Source organism: Patagioenas fasciata, chromosome 2 (assembly GCF_037038585.1).
Source record: "Patagioenas fasciata isolate bPatFas1 chromosome 2, bPatFas1.hap1, whole genome shotgun sequence".
Taxonomy (NCBI): domain Eukaryota; kingdom Metazoa; phylum Chordata; class Aves; order Columbiformes; family Columbidae; genus Patagioenas; species Patagioenas fasciata.
The window spans coordinates 10678779-10706706 of NC_092521.1; the positions used below are offsets into that span (position 1 = coordinate 10678779).

At 37.8% G+C, this 27928-nt stretch overlaps 1 protein-coding gene across 1 annotated transcript in view; it reads left to right on the forward strand.

Moving 5' to 3' along the window:
* Nucleotides 1–26314, forward strand: part of ADCY8 (adenylate cyclase 8) — a 130068-nt gene extending 103754 nt beyond the window's left edge. Inside the window, exons 11-18 of the mRNA XM_065831062.2 lie at nt 1445–1534; nt 2859–3031; nt 5767–5848; nt 11286–11444; nt 15053–15199; nt 22082–22174; nt 24444–24558; nt 25827–26314. Coding sequence (XP_065687134.1) covers nt 1445–1534; nt 2859–3031; nt 5767–5848; nt 11286–11444; nt 15053–15199; nt 22082–22174; nt 24444–24558; nt 25827–26314 — 1347 coding nt within the window. The remainder of the gene's footprint in view (nt 1–1444; nt 1535–2858; nt 3032–5766; nt 5849–11285; nt 11445–15052; nt 15200–22081; nt 22175–24443; nt 24559–25826) is intronic.
* Nucleotides 26315–27928: the final 1614 nt, after the last annotated feature.

Below are 27928 nucleotides of genomic sequence, written 5' to 3' on the forward strand. Positions count from 1 at the left end.
GGAAACCACATATAACCTGATTATTTCATATGTCAAAATCCTGCCATATTAATAGTTTACTTTTAACCACTTCCTGTACCCCACAAAAAAAATGGTTCCACAGTGGCCAGTGAGGCTCCGTATAGTGGACTGCAGCATTCAGGAGGGACCTGCATGTTTTTAAAAACAGGTAATCCAGCTCACCCTTAAACTATATCTTCTGCTGAATTCAAATTCACCCACTTGGGGGGGACTAAGTCTCAGATGCTTTGTAACAAGGGCCATAAGGCTTTGTTTTCACCAGGGAGGCAAATGAGTCTTGTGGTTCTTCATGTCAAGCATATTCTTACTCTTGTAAAATGAGAATGAAGTTTCTGATCCTGAGGGTCTTTTAAAAAGACACCAAGAGTGGTTCTCAGGGCACTTTGTCCTGCAGAGAGGTGCTGTACAGCTCATAAACTTACAGAAGGTACCATTAATTATCTGTTGTCACAGAGGACTGCACAGACAACCTAGAAAATGTTGCTGCATTGCAGAGATGACTGAATTGCTGAAAGAACAAACAAGAGAGTTCCACGTTCAAAATTCATTAGAATTTATTTATAAGAAACCAGGCCTCATTAAACAAACTCTCTAACTCTGTTGGTAAGACAGAGAGGGGAACTAGCTTGTACATACCAGGTTGATGAAATGACCTAATATAAACATCCAGATTGTATTATTATGTGTAAGAGAAGACTCCATCTGCTTTAACTTTCAAAATATGAAACCATTAATGATTTTTTCCTGTGTTCTAAGACCATGATGTATGTTGCAGCTCCACACTTCTGCTTTGTTTATATTTAGTACAGTTGGTTTGAAATACCGTTACAATGAATTCAGGTCACAACAGCAAAAGACAGTATTACACTCTCAAAACAATTGTATCATGAATGAATTTTCACTCCTTTCTATTCTAGGCATCACAGTTGCAGTTCTGGGTCCACACTACAAACTAATTTCACATTATGCCGTGGGGTTTTGTCCCACATTAGAAGGATAACACTGTCCATAGCAATGCAGCAGAAAAAAACCTGCTTGCAGACAAGTGCATACAGTCTGATTTTATGCTCCCAATTTAATATTTTTTTCTATAGTTTATAGCAAAGTATAATCATTTAGAGAGTGTAATTCTTAAGAGTCCAACAGTCCTCTGAAATTCCCAGAGGAGGACCTCATCTTTCCCCTTTGGTGAGAAGAGAGCATAGGAAAGCTATTCAGATGCTGAATGTCCATAGCAGGAATAGCTCTCACTTTTCCATTTCATCTCCACAGTGTGTCTTCTTGCTGTCCTTTTAGTCCTTATCACCAGTTGGGAAGCTGGCATGGAGAGCAGCAGGTCGGCCAGTTCCACCTCTGAATCCAGGCAGCCACACAGTCACCAGTGCACAAGACAGCCCTGATTTTTTTTCTTCTTTCTTCACAGCTATGGTGTGATTTGGAGAAACCAGTAGCCCTGAAGAACCAGACGTTCAATTCATCTGCATCTTTTCCGGACATCTGTTCCTATCCTGAGGTATTTCTGAGGGATGTTTGAATTCGAGGCATGGATCTACAAAGGTTACATGGCAACCACTACCTGGACTCAATGCCCTGTGTACTGGTGATGCCTTAACAACACTGTGAAGCTGAACCTTTGCATCTACCCATATACTGATAGAAAAAGAGAAGGCAGGTCACAGAAGGAATTAATTTCACGGTTTACTGGGGCATTACAACCAAGTTTCAACCTTTGAACTTCATACAGTGTCTTTCTGCTAGAGACACATCCAGCAATATTTCAGTGAACCTATTGCAATAAAACATACAATTCATATGAAGCTAATGGAGACTAATACTTTTTACACAGCAAAACCAGCAGTGATTCTGCTGTAGTTATTTCAAATTTGCATTTGGAGAAAAAAAAATCCTCTCCATGGTGAGATAGCAGGCAACAAAATCAATGGGTTGGCCATGTGTAGATAAAAGAAGCATGTTGCTTAGAAAGTCATATAGCAGTGTCATGATACTGCTGGTATCATGCAGACTTTCCTATAGAAGAGCTATACTAAAGAAAAACTACTCAGAAAAAATGAATGCTATCTCTCCTAAAGCTCTATGATAAGACTTAATTTAAACTACATTTGGGCTATGGGTGTTGATGTTGCTATTTTAAATCCAGATGGCTCATGGCCATGATTGTCGTTCTATATCTTAGTATCAGTTGCATGGATTACATTTGACAGATGACTAATCATAGAGAAAAACGAGACAATGAAGAGATTAGAAAAAGAGATATCAATACAACTTCTAGGCATCTCATTTTAAGAGAGAAATGCAACTAATCTAGGCCTGCAATATTAAAAAAAAAAAAAAATAAAAATCAAATCTGTGGCTTTATACTCTCTTCAAGTGCATGGGAAAGGTATTAAGGCAGGAATATGATTTTGACATCCTGATTAATGATGTCTTGTGGAAGTTGAGAATCCAAAACAGTATAATTTTTTTTCTCTCAGTTGACTTTTTATTAACAAACTACTACATGCCGCATCGCTCCTTTCCTCTTTTCACTGTACAGGATGCCCCTTCTCTTCCAATACAGTGAAAATTATATTAAGGCTCAGAGAAGGATTTCTGCTAACATGGAGGTGCCAGGCAAAATAAATAATTTGTAATTTCACATTCTATTTTAGCAAAACTTTTATTTTTTAAGTGCCTTGTACCTTAAGAAAACAGCTGAGCACTGAAATCCAGAGCAATTTCTTTTATACTTCTGATCACTCAATGATTTGTGTAGATATTTATGGAGTGAATAGGTAGTCACTGATCACCAAAAGTAACCATTGCTATTTTCTTTTCAGTATTTTGTCTTCACTGGAGTGCTGGCAATGGTAACTTGTGCAGTATTTCTTCGTCTCAACTCTGTCCTGAAGCTGGCAGTACTTCTCATCATGATTGCGATCTATTCTCTGCTGACTGAGACCGTTTATGCTTCCCTTTTTCTGCAATATGACAAGTTAAACCACAATGGAGAGTAAGTGTTCACAGTCCCTTTTAGGAACTGCTTTTTACTATGGTAATTGGTCAAGTCTTGCCAGAGTATACACTATTGGATAACACCATAGTAAAGTATGGAGTGATGGCTGCGAGAGGCAGTGACTAATCCAAAAAGATTTATAATGTGATTCTTTCTCAGCATTTTTTATTGAAATGCTCATTTCATGAGGACTTTTAAATATTGAGCAGGTTTTATCTCTTATATCTCCATTAGTCTACCCAAGTTACTAAAAATATGCAGTACAATGCATATACATTGGTTGCTTCTATTCTATCTCTATCAAGAGATACCAATTTAAACTCTCACCTGATTTTAAGAAAACAGGATAGAACAACTGAATTTTTTTAGGGGCAGGGTTTTAACTGTATAAATTTCAAACTATAACATGTAGTTGTGAAAGATGTAAGGAATACAGGGATGATCCCATTTTGTAGGAGGGCATTACAAGATCAGATTCTTCCTTCCAGGTTTCCTTCCCAGCAAGAGGAGTTGAAGAGGAGGACCAAAGAGCCACAGCAATTTGCAGCAGAGTCAGACAGCACTAAGTGTTTCAGTAACTGAATCTAGCGCAGCAGTGATTTAGCTCATTCAGAAAAACACTTCTTCAGTCTTTTGTACCAATTTAGCATTGCAGATGCTTCTGCTTGTAAGTGTGTGCCAGATTAAGATCCTCTGAATGACACAAAAGATTTGCAGTGGAATTGGTTCACACAACAGCCACATCTTTACACATAATAAGGCTCTGCATGCATATCTTTCCTTGTTAGCTTCCTGCCATAGCAGAGTACTAAAGATTCGGGATGCAATTCCTTTTACTAATGTTAGTTATGCTCTTACAGACTAATGATATAACATTTAGCTTATTCACAGCAGAGCCCAGCAAGTATGATGAATGACAGTAAACAATACTTCAGCCAAGTGACTAGAAGTAGAAATCGTTATCATTTTCTTTTGTTTTTGTCATTAATCAAGCATGGCAAAGAAATATACTCTCTTGTGTGAAAATCTTAAATAATTCAGAGTAGTTTCTGTTCCCCATGTCGGTAAAACTCTCCAGTGACTTTTATCACAGAGAGTAAGAAAGAGATAGGAATACCCTCTAGCATCTATCTGTTTTCTTAGCTATACCAATTATTCGAAAAAAAGGTTTTGCAACTGCGTAAGAAAGTCATCTAGCTCATTTATTTGTGGCTACGGCTACATTATCAAAATATGTTCGAAACAAACTATTTCATAACGGAGACCTTAGCCAGTGTACAAGGGGTCCTTCTGGAATGAAATCTTTGGGAGGCTGTGTTTCAAACAACTTCAAAATGGGAAACATTTGAATTCCAAAATATTTGCAGATGACAAAGATGCTTCCTGCCTGTCTTTTGCTCTCTACTGATGACTCATCTCACAGTGGTACATTTCCTCACAGTAAATTCTTCATTAAGGTCCACAAAGTCAGTTCTGTTAGCTCTCTTACAAGAAAGTTTCCATTTGGTTTAGTCTCCATCAAGCTCCAATCTCTATGTTTAGTTTCTCCATCCTCCTGTGGCAAATATCAGCTGATCCTTTTTCCAGAATTACTGAAGTAAATGGATTTGGGGTAGAGACTTTATTCTTAGATCTCAGGGTAGACAGAAGAGTTTCTAAAAGTCTCTTCCAATTTCTGCTCCTTGTTTACTTTTGTCACAACTTCCAGCTTTAGACACCTCTTAACCATTTCCTCATCTTTCCTCATCTTCTTTCAACAAAATAATTGGCAAGTATCCATGTTGCATTTGCATCCAAATTTAGTTCTTTCTCCCTTTTGTTTTAGTATAAGATTTGCCCTACCAGTTCCTCAACCTCTCCATGTATGTCTCTCCTCCTGGAAAACATGTCTTTTTAAACTCCCTGGTATTACAGAGATACTCACTTTCTTCAGTTTTGTCACATTTCCACATAACTTATTCCTTCCCCTATTTGAAACCCACTTCAACTGGTCTGGACCCCTTTCATCTTATTTTGTCACACTTTGTTCTTTCTCCACACACAGCATATCAGTGATTTTATACAGCACGTTTCATACATGCAGTACCTTCTTGGCTCATCTTCATTGCTTCCCTACTGTCTGCAAGAGTTTCCTTTACGTCCCCTGTCATAGGTAGACATTTCTTCTTTGCTCTCCTCTTTGTGGCCCAGTGAAACCAGTCTGAATTACTGTATGCCATTTTTTTGTTTCCACTTTGATCCTCTTCCTTAACTCACCTGTCATCTTCTCCAAACCTTTCTGACAATATGGTGATGTTTAACTTTCAGCACCTGCCTTGGTGTCTGTCTTTTATCTCTGGGCCCATTCATTGGGCTTCTACTTCAAGAATCTGGAAGTTTCCCTTTTCCAGCTCCAGTCTCAACATTTCTCATCCAGACCTCACCTCCTGTACTCTGCAGAGGCTGTGGTGTTTATGGTTGTTTACAAAGCTCCCAGGAACAGAGAATGGCCTTCTGTGTACCTACTGTAGGCTACAATTTAACTATTTAATTATAATTTGTCTCCAAACAGTCAGCACTCAAATTACACTCCTGTTCTCTTGAACTAACTATTGCAAAGTCAAACTTTCAAATACAGGGCGTTTTCTTAAAGAACAACAAAAAGTACCAAGGTGCACAATGAAATGAAAATTCTGAACAATTACAATACTGACAAATCAATAACTATATTTTACTCTATTTTTTTTTTCCAGAACAGACTTCCTGGGTACAAAGGAGGCATCTTTACTACTGATGGCAATGTTCCTTTTAGCTGTATTTTATCATGGTCAACAGGTAATGCAAACATTTACTTTAACCGTTCCCTATATCACTTGCAATTGCAGGATGTGACAATAATTACTTTCAAAATACCAACTGCCTTTTTATCCACTCGAGCATATGACCTTTAACAATTTAATAAACCATGTGTAGAAACTGATTAAAGAAAGACCACATCTGACACTGCCTAGCATTCTTAAAGAACATGTGCAATATTACATTCAGCAAAATGCAAGTTGTGCTATATTTTCTAATAGAAATTGAAGGAACAAACTGGACTTCTTTTATCTTGGGTACATATGTAATTTTAGTGACGTCTGACTGCTTCAGTGCATTGAGTATGCATAAAACCAACACGAAGAAAGAGAATAACAAACAGTACCTAATAAAACTTCCATGAAATAGCTTTGTAAGTTCATAGATGAAAAAACACTATATTTGAGGAAATTAGGAAAATTTGTGTTTAAGCACCAACACCAACTTATTTGGGTCATGGTCCATTTGCAAGAATTCTATTATGTGGACCTAGATCATAACCAGGATTTCGGGGTCTCAGAGCTTTAGAACCAGTAGCCTTGAGGAGGAACTGAGAAACCAGGTGTTTCACAAATCCACAGACAGTGCACAGGGAGACTGAAGTGTGACAAAATAAGATTCAAACCAACAAATCCATTGAGTAAAAGTCACTTAAAGCAGGGTGTTTTCTCCACCACTTCTGGCGGGCGACCTCTAGGCTGCCGTGTTAACTTCAGACAGTTTCAGGCAAACAGGACAACTGCATTAAAGGCAGCAGAAACAACAATTGACTTCAGATGTTGTCCCGTGTGTTCAACTTCTTAAAGGTTTTCCCTTCAAGTACATTAGGCTGATTAGTATCAGCATTTCTCAATCCTAATTCTATTGAGACAGTAAGAGAGGAATGTTGCTGTGATGAGTAACACAATATTATACACTTAATTACACTATTACAGTAACTTTATAAGTTATGCAGGTACCTACAGGCTCCACTACTTCCACATGCGAGCAATAAAGAAGGCAAGACCTACATATTCTAGAAATTTTCTTCCTTCTTATCTATTTTTTTTTTTTGAGGAAACGAGAAATGTGTGAATAAAGTAAATGGGATTAAACCTACTTTGTGCCCAGGTTTAAAGTTTGATGGAAAACAATGTACTTTGACATATCTTTATCAAGACGTAAAGCTCATTTAGGAAAAACATGCAACAAATAAGAACTGAATATTCCAAATTTGTGATATAAGCCTTACAGTATTCCCAACGATTCTTAACATAGGCAAACATACAAATCTAAAGATTGGAAATGGTCTCAAGTGAGAGTACGTACTAGGACAGAAACACTAAAGGAATTCAAGTAGAGCAAGGATTAGGCAGAATCCAGGCAATGTTCTTCAGAATCACAGTTCTGAGTCTGTCTTCTACATAAGCCTCATCTGGGATGTTGAAGACTGTTTTCCAGCCTAGAGGTCTGTTAGCACAATACAGTCTTTTTCCATCCTAATTATCTTCCTTGTTCCATAAAACAGGGAAGCTGTACTCAAACTACCCTTGGAAATGGTCCCTGAGATGTGCTAACTCCTGCATCTTCTCCCAAACGATTCATAGGACCACTATATCAATTTAACAATATCCATCAGCAGTGCCCAGGAACATTTCCTTGTATTGTTTCATTCCCTATTATAGATTTAACCTGAATGTCTCTGTATAAATACAAACTGAAATTATATGTAAAAATTTTGTCCAGAAAACATTAAAAAATTTGCTTCAGTAGTCTGAATTGATGAAGAACAGAGTAAATCCAATAAAGTTGTCTGTGTTGTCCTCCAGCACAGCTTTGCTTCTCACAAATTACGAAACTATTCTGTAGTAGAATATCTAACAACTTTCTCCATTCTATTTGGATTTACAAAAAAAAGATGACTTTTCCAAGATCAGACTTATAGACCTTTAATTTCTGAACAACTAACTACTGTTCTATACCCATTATGATCTGAAGTTAATCACTACTTTTGCACCCAGAATTTCAAGTTAGATTTGACAAAAAAACTGTGTGAGACTGTATAATCAGACTCAGATCTTTCTTAAAATCTTACTTATAGTTCAGCCAATGAGGGTTTCTGGTGTTGAGGGTCTTTGGTGTTAAACCCATAATTAAAAGTAGTTGTGTTACTGTTACATGACATCAGGCTAAATGGCTAATTCTCTAATAGAAATTAAATTTTGTCTGGAAGCACATCTTTTTAACACAAGTAATATATTATACAGCAGTGTTTCTGCAAAGTAAAGTTGACATGAAGCACATGACATAAAGCACATGACAAAAGTGTTGTGGGTAATTTTGAGGCTGGACTTACTCTTTTTTTAAATATACTCATTTATTCCTTGATCTTTTAAATGGTGGAAGCAGAACATTCTGTATAAACATAAACCATCCCTCAAAACCTTATCAAATGGAGAAAGGACTGACATCCATACACAGCAATTTATCTGCAACAAACATGACCCCCTTAACCTTCTTCATGCTTGGGAAAAATGGGAATAATGAGGAAATGTAAAGAAGGGATTGATCCAGTTGAAAAAGAAAAAGAGAGGAAAAAACATACCTAATTCTGGCATTATGCTTCAGGTCTCTTCATTATCTTTTCCATGTTCATAGAATCATAGCATCATAGAATCGTTACAGTTGGAAGGGACCCTCAGGATCACCAAGTCCAACCATAACCCAACTCTTGCACTAAACCACGTCCCTAAGAACCTCATCTAAACACCTTTTAAATGCTTCCAGGAATGATGACTACACCACTTCCCTGGGCAGCCTGTTCCAATGCCTGACAACCATTTCAGTGAAGATTTTTTTTCCTAAAATTTTTTTTCATATTCAGATTTTAGTGAAGGAAATAAAAGATATTTGCTTATTTTATCCGGAGTTAGACTGGTTTTGGTGGTTGAAAGTGCCCCTTTGGGATGTAAAATCCTCTTTGTCCCTCAAATGCTTACCTTGTGCTTTCCTTGCACGTGGCAATTGTCTGCAGAGAGATTGGCTTGTACAACATTTAGAGGACATAGGAAGCGTTAGGTTTTCTGTGTAATACATCTTCCTCATCTTTTCCACTCACTACTGGAAATAAGAGTGTTTTGTAGAGCTACATATCAGGGCAAGAACACCTGGACATTTTAAGTTTTATGTTGCAGACAGTCATTTTTATTAGCATCACTGTGCCCAGGAACATTTCTTTACACAGTCAAAAAATAAACTCAAAACTCAACCCCATAATTTTTTTTAGTTTTAACAAATATGAGAACTTAGTAAAGCATCTTCTTAAAACTTTCTATTTTCAAACCTCATACGTAGCACACACTTTTATCTCTGAACTGACAGTGTCGTCTCTGTTGTCCATTGATGCTGAAAGAAAAATATTTTGTTACGATGTGATTATAAATAACAAGAATGGCGTTATCTAAAATGTAAAGATTAGCTGCTGCTATTCTGAGCCAGGTTTAGAGATGTGAATTTTTCCTGTACCACAGTATAAAAAAATCAGCTGTGAAAAACTGTACTGAGGTTTTTCGCAAAGCTATTATTGTAATACATTAAATATGCGAAACATCAAAGAACTCAGAATCCACCAGCAGCTCCTGCTCCAAGCCAACCCGAAAAATACCTTTAGAACTCCTCGTGAAATTATAGTCAATGTTGCCTTCTCAGTGAGCTGGTAGAGATAAAAGCCAGTTATGATCTGATATGGGCTCTGTCTACTAGCACAAAAGGGTGAAGGAAAATGTAAAATGTTGAAAAAAATTATTTAAAAATACTTTTTTCTGACAGTTTTTTTTGTGTAGTTAATTTAGGGAATTGATAGCCACAAGACGGAAAATCAAAATATTAGAATTAGAGAAGAGATTGTCTAGAAAGGTGTAAATAGCACCCATAGAGTCAGTAAATCACTGCCAAATTGCATGCAAACTTTGGTAGTTTATATCAAGCCAGAATTTCTTTCTGTTTTTAAGATGAAAGCTCCCTGAAGTACAGTCAGCCTGTAATCCCCCTTACAAGGTGCTTTGGTTTCTCATCTGAACCACCACCATTGGCCACTGATGATGAAAAGTGTGAACAAAATGAGTCACTGAACAATGTCTTACCCACTCTTAGTCACTCCCACCCACTGCAGGTTTGCCCTTTATTTCAGCTTGATACATGACTTATATCGCAACTACTTCCTTAATCCCAGCACGTTTGGGTAAAATACTTTATGTCTCTCCCAACTGTAAAATTCACTTATTTGCTGGTATAATATGCTTCTCTTCTGAGCCTTTGATTATTATCCCTGGTTAGAGCATCTCAAGACTCACAAATATATTTGCTCTTTCAGTTTACTACACACAGATATATATATTCATCATTTTCAACAAGGCTGTATCTTAACAAGTCGCCCCTTGTGCAAGCTATAGTATCTACCTGTCTTAAAAACTGATTAAAGCTATCTATTAGTGTAATGCGCCAAAAATTCTGGGAATGTTGGTCTTGTCCACATGCTGACACACATATGTCTCAGGCAAACCTCATGATGTTTCAACATGTTCCCCACTTCAGCTTGCAGACAGTTGTCATTTATATATATATATATGAATATGCATTTATATGTATATATATATAAATACACAATATACATATATATGCATATATAGGCTGTGCAGGAATCTTCCTTTTTTTTTTCTGTACACATACAGCACTGAAAATCATTTGACTTCGGTTTGTAGCTGAGGGTATCAGGCACAGCCACTGTGCATGTTCTAAATTGTCAGTGCAGACTCTGGATCCACATCAGGGACAGCATATTTGAGGGGGTATCAGATAGCATGTCTTTCACTACATTTAAAGGACTTAAATGACACATAGCTCATGTCCAGGCAGTAGAAATACCTTATTTTGGTGCCACAAATTTGAAAGTCTTCTTTGGGACTGTATGGGGCTGTTATATATAGTTTTGCTGACAGATGTTCATTCTTGAGGAATAAACTACTTGTTTGTGCAAAGTGTTTAGAATGACCCTTACGCTATTTTCTTATGAAACCCATTTCATTTGAAAACGCATATGAGGGTAACATATTTATTTCATACTGATACCGATATCTTCCAATACCTTATCTCCTGTCTTACTCTATTGCCTAACTAATAAAGAGTTGTTCAAAAGGAAAATAATTTTGTGAAATTTTCTAGCCACTAACTAAGGTTCCTATGAGACACTCACCATACACAAGGAAAAGAAATAACCTCTTTTTCTGGCAATGAAATTGAATTACTTCAGAGTCAGAGAGCTTCAGCAGCACTGAAGGCAGTTACATGGCAGGAGCAGCCTGACCAGGATGACAACACAGTCTCTACTCTTACCTTATCAGATTTTATTGTTTTTTTTTTTTTCTTTCTGGAACTACAGCTTGAATACACAGCAAGGCTGGATTTTCTGTGGCGTGTTCAAGCAAAAGAAGAAATCAATGAAATGAAGGAATTAAGGGAACACAATGAAAATATGCTACGGAATATTTTACCCAGTCACGTTGCCCGTCACTTCCTGGAGAAGGATCGGGATAATGAAGTACGTATCAGCTTTATTTCTAATACTTTTTTCTAATTAGCAAAATAAAAACAAATCTGCTAGGAAATTGTTAGAACTTAGTTCTCAATAAGATTCTTTACACAAATACTGCCAATACCTGGCATTTGTTTCACATTAAAAAACATTCATGTTTTAAAGTAAAGCATCCTGCACTTCTAGGACCACATCTGGAACAGTGTTTCCAGGTTCAGGCTCACCAGTAGGAGACACATGGACCTACTGGAGCAAGTCTAGTGGAGAGGAGCCAAGATGATCAGGGAATTGGGGCACATGGCGTATGAGGAGAGGCTGAGAAAAATGATATTGTTCAAACTTAATAGGAAAAGGCTAAGAGAGGTTGTCATCATTGTCTTCAACTACATAACAGGTGTTTATAGAGAAGACAGAACCAGCTATTCTCCAATGTGCAAGTGGAAGAACAAGAGGCAACAACACAAGCTTGTAAGAAGAAAAATCTCAGTCAAATACAAGGGGAAAAAAATCCCTGGGAAAGCAGTATTGCATCGAGGCTCAGAAACCTTGTGAAATCTCCAGTCTTGGAGATATTCCACCCTCAAATGAACAAAGCCATGAGAAACTTGACCTAATTGGCCCTGCTTTGAGTGGGAACTGTATTAGATGACCTTCAGAGGTCTCTTCCAATCCATGAGCCTTTGAAAATCTAGTATTCTTAAAAAGGATATGTGAATTTAACAGAATGATTATGCAAACTTAAGGTAGCCTAGTATTGCAGAAGTATTATTACAGCCCTGTCAGTTATTACAGGAGGAATCTGTGCAATGGGAAGCAACAGACCTGAGCCCCTTGTATCTCCAGACTCAAGAGAACATTTTTATCATTTCATATTACCCCCGATTTGCCCCGTTGGGGCAGTTAACAAAGCATCCATTGCAGAAATACAGTTTGTGGCTATGTTCCTAAAAAGTGTTTGTAATACACGAAGAAAGGCTGGATAATAGAGTCTCTGAGTATTCCTAAGACAGAGTTTGAAGAGATGTTGCTGAAGGGATAAAAGAAATTCCAGAATTTGTTTCTGAAAGCAGCAGTAAGGCACTCACTCTTTACCTGAAATTAGGCAAATGCATGGTATAATACTAGCTGTGAATAAAAGCTATTTTGTGATGAGACTGGGAATTTCTTATGTAATGTTGGAATTATCTTTTAAAATGAAGAGGTCACAAGTGCTGCAAGATTCAGGTACTGCTATATCTATTTATTGGATAGAAAAAAAGGGAATCAAGGCTACCCTTTTCTGATTGTACATTTTAGAAATAGATGTAGCTAGAAGAATTAGACTGCAAAATGAGGAATCATTGTGTTCTGAAGATGTGATTTCAAATATCACCTAGGGAAGGACAACATAGTGAGAAGCTACAAGGAAAAGCACTTCAGAAATCAGCTTCTCGACGAATTTTACACTCTGTGGGTAATAAACTGCCATAAAAACACTGCTCTGCACATAAGAAAATGTATGTGTGAAAGCAACCAGGTTAAAATGCTTCATGGCAAATGGAGCAGACCCTGATACCAACCATGAGTGTATTTTGGCATATCCTCATTATGGATTTTCAGGTAATATATGTCCTCTCTTACACATTCATTTACATACACTCACATGCGCAATAATCTTCAAACGCAGACAGATGCCCCATGGATCACTGCTGATGCTCCAGTAATTTGCCACTGAAATTGAATTCTACCACCCCTGCTTTTTGTAAGGTAATTTCCAGAGTGACTATACTTGGGGATGATTTGTGCGTGAGCCCGCTGGCTGTAACATCTACCAGATTTCAGTACAATCAATCCTGCCGTTCATGTCTGGCCATTAAGTTAATTTCTCTGCTCTCAAAAAATGAATTCCCAAATGTGTACTGTAAGCATTTTCTCATAGATGTATTATTTCTGTCTTGATGCTTCTTGCCTAAAATAGAGCAGCTGAAGGCTCAGCCAGTTGTTTTCTGTCCTCATGATCTGAGGAAAGAGTATGCCTGAGTGTATATATGCTTCTCCTAGCACATATTGTCTAGACCTACATAAGCATCCATGAACTAACACATGTATTACTTTTTTCTATACCTATGAAAGAGAATAAGTGTGTCCTTAGAGTATGGCTTCCATGACCCTGCAGATGTTCTTCAGTGAAAGAAAGTGTGAAGTCAGGAAGGGAATCAGTCATGTTTTTTTCTCAGTCAAAGCTTTGCAGTATCCTTGGAAATCAGTAGAATTCTCCCACTTTTACTATAGACCACATTGTTAAAGAATCCAGATAAGAAGCAACATTAGCAGCATAGTAAATTACAGGGTGCTTTCTATGGAGAAGCAGGATGAAGGAAGAAGAGCCTGAGATGTTCACAGTAGGTATACGGCATCTAGCAGTAAGTCCTTTTACCATGAGAGCAAAGCACTAAAATTTCCTAAAGCACACTGACAAGAACATTGAGAAGCAACTACTTCAGGTCAGAATGTCACGAGAGAAGTCACAGAAATTAAAGTATCTGCCATTGGGTAAAAACACAGAGGCTGAAGCTAGAAACAATTAAACAAAAGGGAGTGCATGTGGTTTTGATATATTAGTCACTAGAAAAGCACACTAGAAGTTTTTGGGGGCTATGCCCCAGGCTCTTTTAAAGCTGAAGTTAGTTGTATTACTAAAAATTTATTTCATTCAGAGAAGAACTGACTGCATTTTCACATATGTAGTGACAAGAACCCATCCATAAATAAATCTGTCATTCAATACCAAAGTGAATTATATGAATAACACAAGCAGAAGCTTATCCCAGGATAGACTTTATCCTATTAGCCTCCTGCGTTCGATTTCTTATAAGCTGCTTTCTGCCCAGTAACTGCTCACTTATCACCCTCACTTATGTTTCTCCCACCTTCCAAACCCTAATAGCAGAAACCTTTCCCAGAGCCAGGAAACCAAATGGCTTCATAGTCCCCTTAGGAGAACCACAGTTCACCATAGAGTAAGAGCAGGGGCTCTCTGAAAACCTGTGAATAAAAAAAAACTTGTAAAGACCTGCAGTACTGTGAAGTATAAGTTATCCATTTGAAAATGTGCTGACGGGACTTCTAATGAAGATGTCATATTAGAAACTGTATATGGCCCCATCCGATGCCTGTTAATCAACAAATTTAGAAAAATATTGTCAACTGCAAACATTTGCAACACAGACTTAAACAATAAATAATAAACGTTAGGTTCCTTTTACTTGCCTAACAGTGTTTGATCCTCTGGTACTCATAGTTGCAAACGAATCCTTCATTTCTTTAAGTGGTTCCTCATATAATTCAGAATGAAAAACTCTATTTTATGTTTGCTGGTGCAGACCCTGACCTCAGAAGCAGAAAAAGCAGACTTTCAAGGAAAGGGCAGACCCTGCATATAATCCATGATAAAAATGTGAGAGCTGTCAGCTTTCTCCTGTTGAACTTGGCTAACACTTAATATGCTAAGGCTAACCTCATATATTAAGGTATTACGCATGAAAAAAAGATAAGAAACCTATTTTAATTGCAGCTAATTATGTTCTCATCCCCATATTACCACTTCAACACATTTTTCTTCTCTGTTCTTTTAGGAATTATACTCTCAGTCCTATGATGCTGTTGGTGTGATGTTTGCTTCTATTCCTGGATTTGCTGACTTCTATTCCCAGACCGAGATGAATAAACAAGGAGTAGAATGTCTGCGCTTGCTAAATGAAATCATTGCAGACTTTGATGAGGTAACACCAGCTACTGGAGAAAATATGATAGTGCTTAAACAATGAGTTCCCAAATACCAAGTATGTCATCCTAAATTATCAAATTTAGTAACTATTCTGCTTCCAATATATTTTTTTACTTCAATTACTATTACAATTGTCTATTTTAAATTTTGTACTTGGTCTTGCCAAACTTTATTCTGAATGATGTAGTGAGATAGAAACTGAAATTAATAGTTACTTAAGTATAAACACACATTTAAAACAAACAAACAAACAAACAAACAAACAACAAAAGCAACAACAAAAAACAAAACCAAAAACAAACCAAAAAAAAAGCAAACCAACAAACAAAAAACCAAACCAGCAAACAAAAGAAACCCTACAATCTGCACCAGTGTATCTAGAAGTAGACCATGCCTTAGTTTTGTAGAAGAAAGAAGGATGAAGGTATTTGCAACAGTCCTGGAATGCAGTGGTCTAAATCCAAAAAGATAAAGATACTGTTTTGAAGACATTATTCAAATGGACTCAATTAATATTAAGGGTAAAATAGTATCAAGTTGAATGGGACTTAGACTCAAACGTTGGGTAGAGAATGAAAGGTGGTGACATATTAACTGAGGAGATTGCCTGGTCAAATACGTCATACAGAGGTAAATGAAGTGAATTTGTTTATTGTACTGAGGAATGTAGAGGTGAAGGGAAATGCAAAAAAAGAAACAAATAGGATATAAAAAGGAAAAAGAACATATTTAAGTATCCTGTCCAGTTAATTTCAGAAAGGGAGATGAGGAAGGAATAAAATAAACAGGAAAAGTCAGATCCCCAATGTAGGTATTGCCAGGTGGAAGAGGAAGTCGGGAGCAAGGTTCATGGTTGGTATTGCCGAGTCTGCAAACCAGTTAACAAGGAAACTTAGACAGGTGTTATCATGTCCTGCTGTGAGTCCAAGATAAATTAAGAGAGGATGAAGCACAGATCATCAAAGAACTTCGAAAAAAATTTAGAACTAGGAAGTGCGAAAAAATGAGGCCAAAATTATCTCATGTGTGGAATTTTAATGTCTATACTGCAAGTAGTTTTCAGGACTCTGTAGCCCTCCTAAGATCCCCAAGTAGTAGAAGCAGAATCTGACCCATCTCTGTACTTAGCAGTGAGATTGGATCTGTGTGCCAGGCTGGAATGGTCCAGATAAAAAAAGGGAGAAGAAAGTCAGAGATGGTAGCGGTATCATAGGTCTGCGACTCTGTTTGTGGAGAAGTTATTTAAAGAGAAAGTAGGAAAAAGACATTATTTTCAGAATTCTGCTGAGCAAGAAAAGATTAGCATTAAACTTGACACCAGGGGAGAGGGCACATGGATAGTGAGAAATCTTTGGGAAACTATAAAATATCCTACCCAAGGAACTCATGCTCTGTTTATCCCAAGGAATTTTTCTGTTGTGGTAGAGTATTGACTGGGGAAGTGATGAGTGTTTTGTCAGCAGAAAATTAATATGCAGTTCAAGAAAAATGAAACAATTACTTTGTTCCCTCAAAAGGAGCTGGATCTGAATCTCACATCCCACACGAGCTGTGTTACCATGGAGCAATTGTCTAAAAAAGAGAAGGGAAAAACTCCACTTAGATTTGAAAAAAGGAGAACATCTTTTACCACTTTGGGTCTCAACTCAAAAAGTATTGTCAGGATGCAAAAGACTGATTTTTTAGAGAAGACAAGAAGGCAAACTTACTCTGCATCTGGACCAGAATTCTGTCCGTAGATTAAGCATACAGAAAAGTATTTGGGGTTTGGTTTGTTTTGTAAAAAAAAAAAAGCATATGCAGAGTTCAGACCTCTCCAGGGTTTAAAATAGAGCTGAATGAAGATTTTAGAATTGCTGTCTTTCTTTTTTTTTTCTTTTAATTTATTAAATCCTACCTTAGCCCTACTTTAAAATTCTATCAGTCTTTGAGGATCTAGCCTAGAGTTTGTGTTTTGGTTTGGGTTTTTTGTTTTGAAGAGAAAGTAACTCCAAGGGCTTCAGAGGAAGGTGGAACATAGGAAAAGATGAAAGTGGAAGGCATATGACTGAGAAAAAGAGATTAGAAAAGAAAAAATGAATTATTTTTTTCATTCCATCCTGAGCAGCAAGTGCCTAAGGCCTCTCACAAGTTCTGAAGAATTGATTTTCAATTTGCTTCTCTGATAAAAGTTATGTCATCCTAATTTTATAACTGGAAAACAAAGACACAAAGGAGTAATTGACTTTCCTGCTTTTTTTTTTTTTTTTTTTTTAACAAAGACATCTGTATCCATATCAGAATGTAAATATGAACCTAGATAAGGGTCTTAATTTCATCCGTCTTCCTTATCCTGGGTCTCCGCATGGGGAACGTTTACGGAGTGGAAGCTCATAGAAACTGGACCAGGGTTAAGATTACCAAACTCTGAGAGACAATGAAATGGGGAATTTATCCATATAATTGATCGGATAAGAAAATTACTAATGGAAAATAGAATTCACTGGTGATGCAACCCTGTGCATGTTAGTAGAAAACAAAACTACTCTCTTATGAGCAGAGCTCTGTCACCTTCTAAACTCCTTCACTGCTTTTTCTGTAGGTATAAATACCTGCATTTTTCTCTGAGATCTTGCACAGCTGTCAGCACAGTTCTTGATTAATAGTTCTGTTTTTCTTTCCAGATCTGATTAAAATTATTATGGTTGATACTTAATGCAAAGCCTATTGCTATGAATTAATTTAAGACATTTTGTCATGCGTGTTCATATAATCTTCACAACAGAATTCCATTGCTGCCATGGCAATTACTGAAGACAAGGTTTTCATCAAAACGCTAACCCAATATTATATTCAGGGCCCTAACACCTGCTCTGTAATTAATAAAGGACATAATTAGGGACTGTATTACGTCCCAGACATGTTTAGTTGAAAAATAGATATGTTCTTGGTACGGACAGTAAATGGAATTATGTGATCCCCTGCTGACTGCTAACCTACTTCCAGCATGGCCATGCCGTTAGTTTATTCTGTCTGAGCAGTCTGAAAGGTGATAGACCAGATGGAACAACTGAAGTCAGTAATCTTATCCATGGAAAAGGAACCAGAAGTCATTTCAGATATGGTGTTTCAGGGAAAATGATGTTTCCATGTAACTGAACCAACTTGATGGCACTATTCCTTGTTTTTCATGACGTTCATTGCCAAGATTGCCTGCTGCCTCGTTACAGCTCTGGAAGTCAAATGCAGATGTGCAGCTTTAAAGCACAGCAGATCTGTTGGCCATGGGAAAACTTTGCTCCTCAGGATCGTGGAAACACCTCTGTAGAGATACCCAAGTGTAGAACTCTTAGCACAGGAGTGTGAGACATCACTACATCATGCCATTTGAGATATCCCAGGTTATTTGAGACACCCATATGGGATTGTTAGGTCTCATACTACAACATCAGAAAACTCATGCTCTTCTGGAGCAAGCCATTGGAGATCTTTCAGGAAAGCGTGCTCTAGATGACAAGAGACATCTGTGTTTAGAGAACTGAATTGAGTTCCTAATCTTGAATCAGATTCTATACTGTAAGTCCCTTCCTTTCCTTACATAGATAATAATAGTAGGAAGGTTGTCTCCATAGAGCCAGGAAGATGTTTCTGAAAGAAAGCAGTGGTAAAGATATAAGTAAATCTGGTTTGGAAAATGTGATCTGCCCATGACAAGAATATCTAGATTATTTCTTTCTTCTTTCTAGAGGAGTTTCCTTGTTACTACAAAACAAAATTTACAATCCAGATGTTATTTTGGTTTGCAGTTAGTGGATCTATGTTAGAGAGTCAAAGGCAGTTAATTAAAAAGTAGTGAATGGTGGAACAGAACCTGTCAACAACTGCACAGGGTAGGAGCCTGTAGAGGACTCAGGTTGTGACTGGGTCTTTCTTAGTGAGCCAGGGGAACCTTGTCCAAAAGTCCATCTTAAGGAGTAGGTGATTGACTTTTCTCAAAACACTGTCTTTGCTCAGGTTTATATTTCCCTGATGGCTCACAAACCTCTCAATTTCCAAATTATCCAGGCTTCCTGACAGCTGAGGTAGAATGACAGGTGTTTGTTGCTGGACTGAGAAAAGAACATATATAGATATATATATATAGATGTATCTATCTATCTATCTATCTATCTATCTATCTATACATATATTTAGCATCATTATAAAATACAGTTCTATATAATTTCTTATTTCATACTCAAGCACAGAGGTGCTGACATGAACAGTTCATACATCAAAAACCAAACATGAACATTGAAAATCTACTTTCATAATTACCCATTTTTATATGAGTGTAGTCTTAAGACACATACAGGGTTAAACTTACATTCTTAGAGATGCTGCACCAAAAATAATATTGGAACATTTTTCTTGAAGATTATGAGTCTTGAAGGAATTTTTTTTTCTGGATTGTAATATTGTTTCTAGCCTTTTTAATCTACCATTTATGTATCTTAGTGATATTACAGTTGGGATTTGTGCTTTAATAAGAGCTTTCTTGTTCATGGATTCTTTTTTCCCGCCGTTTTCTTTATCCTGCAGTGATTTACACAGTGTTTATGACAACAGATTTAATATATTGTGTTGCCACAAATAGAGGTTTTCGGCAGAAAACAGGATCCTCCTTTCAGACTTTGCTGATTACTTCGCAATTGTGTTCCATGTCCTGGAACATTCTCTTTTGTACTACTTTGTACATGTTTCATTGCATGTGTATATCCCAGGGTCTCACCTCCATATGACCTTGGAAGTACATGAATGGTGACATCATGCCATTAATTGCTTCTCAGATACCAACCACATTCAAGTGTTTGAAAATGTTCCCTGAATTATCTTGGTAAATTAGCAAGCCTGTTTAAAATGTCATTAAAAATAGCAGCTGATTTATGACTGAATTGGAATATCTTTCCCCAAAATCAAAATCCATCAGCCTGTCATACTGTGAAGAAAGTAGTTGGTAAATAAAACATTATTTGAAGAAGGAAAGAATCTATCTATCTATCAGACAGGATAAAGCTGGAAAAAACAGATTTGGAAACAATAATGAATGAGAAGAAAAAAGATAACATGAGATTATTTCTTCTAAATTGCCTCACAGCCAGCAGGTTCTTTCTTTCTTAAAAAGAGTAATTTCACATATTTATCGCATATTTTAAATTACCGTGCTGTTTGCTGTTGCTTCCAGCAACCATCTGGAAATGAAAATATAGTCTGTTTTTAACCACAAGCATTTTCTCCCCTTGCCCACACACCTGGTGCTCTCAAACTGCTCACAAAAGCCGAGCTGCAAGAAATTATCTTTTTCTTTAAGAGAGCAGTTGGAAGAGCTGCCCTTGTAGGAGGGAAATGCAGATAATGGGCTTTTCTGGCAGTTTGAAGAAAAATGAGAAGCAGGTCAAGATTTTGGACTTTCCTGACTTGGAAGGGAGCCATTAACCATATGGCTTTGTGTTCCCTGTGCGCGATGCTGTGCAGCCTCCCATTAGAGACAGATGGTGCGATATCTGCACACGAACAGCAAAGCTTCCAAGACCCCAGCGCTCTGGCTGACGTACGCTGTGGTTAGTTCAATGGCGGGGGATATTTCATGTTATGCTTTTGGTATGTTTCTCTCTTTGAATGAAATAATCCCTTTAGTTTTTAATAGACAGGAAACTCAAACCCACAAAATGGAAAAAGAATGCCTGGCAGTGTATAAAAGAAGGGGGAAATGCTTCATTAAATTTTTGCTTGACCACAGGAAGAATTTTTTTCGTCCAAATCCCAACTAAGTTGAGGCTTTAGAAATGAAAGTTTGAAATTCGTTGTGTCTAAGAACTGCTCTTTTGTTTGTTTGTTTTCTCCCAGGACTGCCTAACCATATTGATACCTAAATTTATTAGATACCACACTGAAGTATCATGAAGTTTACTGGGGTATTTCAGTATTAACATCAGCAAGACACATTCTTAAGGCCTGTGATGGGGTGATTTGTTATTGATAGAGTTCACAACCTGAACTCTGCTTAGGTCTCTCAAAGAAAGCTTTGGCTTCTATTTCATGGAAACTCCAAAATTAAACTGTGAATATGGACTTAGAATAAGGACCACACTGTCACTCCCACTCCACTAGTGCATTAGTCACTAGACTAAATTTATTCTTCTTCTTGCAGATTCTCAGTCTGACAAATTCTTTATTCCTGTTTAGCACCTATAGCTACCTCAAATAGATACAAGTGTTTACCACTTCCCATTGGTTCCCTGTATTTTTTGTAGAAGGGGACAATACATAATAAAAGTGCAGACCGAATGACCCAATGGACACACCAGTGTTAGGTCTGACAGTAGTAGATGAAATAATGGAGTACAGGAGAACTTAAGCTCCCACAGAAGTTCTTTGGAGTCATCTACCTCCACCCATTGACTGTGTAAGATGGTTAAAATGGGCATTGCAAGTGAACTGGATTCCCTTTCACACTGGTCTCATCATCTGAATTGGTGCTGTACCAACACTTAGTTTGTAAACTGAGCTCCTCCAAAAGAGATTTCGGAACACTTTTAAGTAATCAGGTTTACTTATATTTGCCCATAGATACATAGAGAGCCTGTCTTCACTAATTTTCAGTGATTACACCTCAGAAAACAGAGGACTCATCTGAATTTGAGTTACACTGGAATATCCGTGTGTTATATTATCCATTATGTGATTTACCAAACAGCACAATTTAGCTTGAATGCACTCTATGAGTAAATAATTTTGTTCAGTATGTCTGAGAATCCAACTGGAGGACACTATGAGTATAATGGCTTATTTTGGTTTCTGTAGAAGCATTTGCATTAAGAATTACAGAAGTAACAGCATTTTTTAACATATGTATTAGTTACTAGGTGAAGAGAGATTTCAAGATATTGAAAAAATTAAAACGATTGGCAGCACATACATGGTCGTGTCAGGATTATCACCTGAAAAACAGGTAAGACAATAGTTTTCATTAAGAAACAAATCTTTTGGTGTGTTCCACTGTTCATATTAGACAATATTAGTGTTATCTTTCTGTTATTTGTAGAGCTGCCTTTGCTAAATAAAATACACATTTGGGGCTTCTGACAGACAACGGTTGCACTTCTTGGTGAATTGAAATGTCATCTTGTGCTCAGAACAAGAACCATATGGATTCCTTCCTCAAATTCAGGCTTAGAAAAATAATCTCCTTTCAATCACACTGATGTGAATCTAGAGCAGGTCTATCTATATCTTTGGATGGAAGTTAAAGTTACCACTGTAACTCAGACCAGAATCTGGCTGACAGCCTCCAAAAATCTATGAAGAGAGAGGATCTATTAACTGACAGAATATGTATGGAAGTGTGAGGTTTTATTTAAACATTTTTTTAATGATGTAGCTGTATATCTGCAGGCAGCCTGATAAACTATACATCAAAAAGAAAGCAGACTCGTTGGTTCAACTGAAGAACATCACAAAGCATGAAATCTGCACTCTGCCCTCATCACAGAGATGTAAACCAAGCTGGGGGAAAAATCAACCACACGGGAACACATGCGCAGTCACTGCCATAAACCTCAGATAAGTCAGATGAGAGAAATCCATTCATAATTACACCCAAGGATATGCCTGAAGTGGGTCTCCAAAGGAATAAGATGAGGCTCTCAAATACATCCAACCATAATCTGGCTGTTCCTGAAATCTGTCTTGCTTGGCAATCGGTGCCTATCCCCAAGCAAGTGCACCACAAAAAAAGGTTGTGCTGTCCCAGATCAACCATGAAGTGGGAATCTGCCCACGTACATTGGAACTGCCAGAAAAGCAGAAGTCAGATTAATGTGAGTTTTATAAATTAGAAAATTTCCATTGTTTGTTTAGAATACATTATAAAATATGTGGAGTATAACTAGCTGAGCATCTCCCACCTACAGAGCAACAAGTGATGCTGACAGCTAGAAATCCACAAAACTAGGCATGCATGAGATTTTGTTTGTTCCAACTCAAAATGCTTCTGTACAGAGATAAGCAAAGAAAGTCTGAACATCAAGGAGGTAGCTGGTTGCACAGCTCCTAACCACTTCTTTTGGCTCCTGATGTGAGTAAAAATTCAAAGGGAGAAAATCTTTACTGCATTTCCAGGACTGATTAATTTTTCTTGAACTATAATAGCCTAATGGAATTGTTATGCATGCTTTAAATATACTGATCTCCATGCATACATGTCTATCACCTTGTCAGCATCTAAGAAGTGAGGGCTGCCAAGGGAGGCTGGCACGCTGTGAAATGATTGAGGTTGAGGACAACGACTGAGCACAACGTGAACAGAATGGAGTAATGCCAGGGAGATGTTTATATTCCAGATTGAAAACTATAGATGACAAAAATTGCAAAAGACTGGACTGCATGATCCAGGGAGAGCCTTGGAATGCTTCATTCCTATGGACTGGAAATTTGTTTGATAAAAACATTACCTAGTTTCAGAATAGATAAGATGATACCATACCATTATCGCACCAAAACCACAACTGTTCCCTACTCGACTGTCCACTCAGAGAAACAATTAGGGAGTTCCCTGTCCTCGAGAATCTCTGCCCCACCATCTGCCCTGCTGGTGTTCTGGGAAAACCAAAATCCACTCCCAGTCCCCATTTGTATATGGATTTCCCTACAGGAATGGGAACCCAGGGGAAGGAGCAGGGAGTGACTTGACCGCTCTAAGAAGAGGTGATTAATGAGCTATAGAATAGCCTTTTCTCTTGCACATAACCATTCCCAGGTTGCCTGGTTTGCCCTGTTGTTCCTGTCAGTGTTCCATCCCTAACAGCACTGGAATTGGTGCTTTTCCCAGGTGACTGTTTCAGCAAAGGAGAGTTATGTCTTTGACATCACTGGTTCTCACCAGTTTTTCTCTCTTGCACCTAAGCTAACTCAATCCTCTCTACACTTTCTTGCTCAGGCTTAGATAGATTTCACATGCCTTATTAATTCCCATGTTTACCTGTCAGATTATCAACAGGAAATTACTTTCTTTGGTACTTCATGCTAAGTTCTCTATATCCAGGTATACAATGTAAATGGGAAGCATTGCCATTAATAATGCCCTACTTCTCTTGGTTCTGGTATGTTGAGACTGTTCTTATGATTTCTAAATTCAGATACTTGACACTTGCTAGGGACGGGTGGGAGCTGGGCAAATTGCAAAATCTTTCTAACATATTGGTTTATAACTTAATCCTCAGCAATGTGAAGACAAATGGGGGCATTTGTGTGCTCTGGCCGACTTCTCCCTAGCTCTGAATGAAAGCATACAGGAGATCAACAAACATTCATTCAACAACTTTGAACTCCGTATTGGTAAGCAGAGTTCAAACATTAGAATTAAAATGTGGTTTTGTCTGCAAGGATCCGGCTCTGTAAGTGTACCCCAGGAGTATTGCAATGACTTGTGCAATTTCAAATACTTCACATACTGAAGCTCCTCTTTTCAAATTGACTTAATCCTAGACAAAGTTAGTAATAAGAATTACTCTGTCTGCAGATCATAGGCCCTGGTTTGGGGACTGCAGAATTTCTAAGGTTTAGTTTCTACTAAACCCTTAGAGTAGTACTTTGGTTTTGCACAAAAACTGAATGCCAGTTCTGACCTGACCTGTCCCAGTGGCAGCAGCTCTGAATTGCTGTGATGGAGAACCTGTTATCCTGGATGGGAAGTCCTGGATGAGTAGTAAGAAGGGACATGAAAAGGTGGCCTGAATATATGCAGCATGGTAGGAGCAAATCACACGACTTCTCATGTTGACTGGATCACTGGCCAAAACCAAAAAGCCAACCAGAAGAAACATGTTCTTTATGGATTACCCTGCCATAAAAAAAAAGCTGAAGTATATTTGTCAGCCACAGCATGAAGGGTCACAGCATCACTGTCTGTGATCTGGACTTCCTAACAGTTTTAAACAGAATACTCTCCATTCCCAAGATTTCTTGGGCAAAATGCATCCACTCTTAGTAGGTATGGATCACTGGCAAAGATTTCATAGAGCACAAATGCAACAGTGTTTGGAAGCCATTTCTATTACCAATTTTTAAAAAATATTCTTTAAAAAAATGTAAAAAACTAAGATACTTTTCTCAAATATGTGCCTTTCACTATCACTAAATACATTCTTAAATCACTGATGTAGAAAAACAAAACTCTTCTTTATTATTGCTTGTCTTTAGTTTATGCAATACTCTTACAAGATCCAGTCTTTCAATAACTTTGTAGAATACTGTAGTATTTTCACTTCATGGAACATAGGAATGTAAATTATTGATTGTATAGCACTAAGCAGGTTGCCTTCAATAAGTATAGGCACAGAAAGATCCTTCCGGAGGGATGTTTCCTACTACATAAGAATCGGTTTGCAGGAGCTTTGGCTGAATACAGATGATACATAAGTACTGTGATTCCACTGTGATGAATGTCCTGACCTTTTTTTTCCTTACTTTTTGTGTATATACGTCTCCTCCTTAAGCTCAGTGATAAGTGTACCTGAACCAGGCTTCACCTGGTTCTTGAGTGTAAATATGGTTTTCAGCCATTCTTTCTAACTGACTACCTCTTCTCAATTTTTTTTTAATAGGGATTAGCCATGGCTCTGTTGTAGCAGGAGTTATCGGTGCTAAGAAACCCCAATACGATATCTGGGGCAAAACAGTTAATTTAGCAAGTCGAATGGACAGCACAGGTGTTAGTGGCAGAATACAAGTGCCTGAAGAAACGTATCTGATCCTGAAGGACCGGGGATTTGCCTTCGACTACCGAGGAGAGATTTATGTCAAAGGTATCAGCGAACAGGAAGGAAAAATCAAAACGTATTTTCTTCTAGGAAGAGTTCAACCAAATCCTTTAATCTTACAACCAAGAAAACTGACTGGACAGTATTCATTAGCAGCTGTTGTACTAGGACTTGTACAGTCTCTTAACAGGCAAAAACAGAAGCAAATCCTTAATGAGAACAATAATTCTGGAATCATAAAAGGACATTACAACCGGAGGACTTTGCTCACTCCCGGTGGATCTGAGGCAGCAGTCCAGGCAGAGGGGGCTGACAAAACTGAATTGCCATAATTAGCATTTTGTTTGTGTTCTTTTTTTTTTGTATTTCTTTTATATATAAAAATAAATATACAAATAAAAATGATTTAATTTTTTTTAGAACGAGTGTGATTATTTTCTGGTGTGATGTTTCTATGAGATTTGAATCCCTGCATTTTAACTAATGGTGCCCACATCTCTCCCCTCAGCTGTGATTAACTTCTGGAAGTCCAGACATAGTAGCCTTAAGCCACCACTCTGTTGTGCCAGTTACCTGTAGAAAGGGGCAAGAATAAACCCCTGACTGAAGAGATTTAGAACACAAATTTATATAGGGAGTTAATCATGGGGAAAGGAGGCAATACAGTCCACACTTTTTGGGTGAAAGCAAAGGCATAAGGAAATTGAGTATGTCCTTCTCACCTTCGGTTGCCTTCAAGCAGTTGTATGCACCTAAGCTAGTTGCCTGGTGTCCATAACAGCCAGGGAAAAGCTAGTCCATGAAGTAAAAGGATTTTAAGATGTATCTATCTGGGAGATCGATGAGGTTGATCTTACCCTAAACCCACTGATTCCATTGAGTCCACTGGCTGTGGGCTGTTAAAACAGCCTCAGGCCTTTTCACAAATGGGTGACTGCACTGTAGACAGATAAACTAATCCACCTGATCTCTTGCACTCATGACAGGAGGTCAAAGCTCTCCTGTAGCCACTATATCTTATCTGTCAGTCCCATTTGGAGGGCTCAAATGCACTGTGGTATCTTGACTGGCACAAAACACCTGTGAATGGATGGCAGAATTAGACCTTGAATGATGTGTCTGGATCTACAGTTGAGTCTATTGACCAGTCAAGGAACTAATCAGATTCTCTGGAGTCACTTTCCAGAGCTCAGCTCTTAAACCCATCACCAGGTCTGTGATTTTACCAAAACAAGGGCTCTCTGAGGCTGTAAAATGAGTATGTGCTGAAGTACAGTAGGAAATAAAGCTCACCGTTAAACTCCTGCTCAGTTGCCTCAAGAGGGAGAGAGGACAAGACCCCAAATTGTGTGTCAGCACAGAGATGGGGATCCTACAATGGCACATGTCAGTGCTATAAGCTCTGCATCAAAAGAAGGATAAAATTTTGGGGGATGGCTAATTATATTCCCCTTGGAAACAGTAAATATATTGCACCAGTTCATATATGCATTGGTGCCATGATTCACACTGAGCTGTGAAGTGTACGAATGAGCCTCTCATCAAGTCTGTATGCTCAAAGGAGCTGGGTTTTGTCTCAGTGAATATTATCTTTAAAATAAATCACAGGTGGAAGAAGCAGAACCTGTAATCACACAGCAATCCCCAGATGAGATCCCACACAACAAATACAGTGCAACATTTGGATTCTTTGTAAATATGGGCCTTGCTTTTTACAAGCTGTTACCCAGTTGTTAATGAAAACTGAGATTTCTTGGGAGCATCACCACTGGACCAGGCACATTTTTATCAAGATGGCCAGTATGGCTAGGAAGTATTGATCCCTACATTTTATGAAACACCATTGTTTACTGACAAAAGAGGCACCAAAACATGAAAATGTTGAATTGTAATAAGAAAAAAATAATGTTTTTTGTTGTAATATAGACTGGTGAATGAGTATGTGG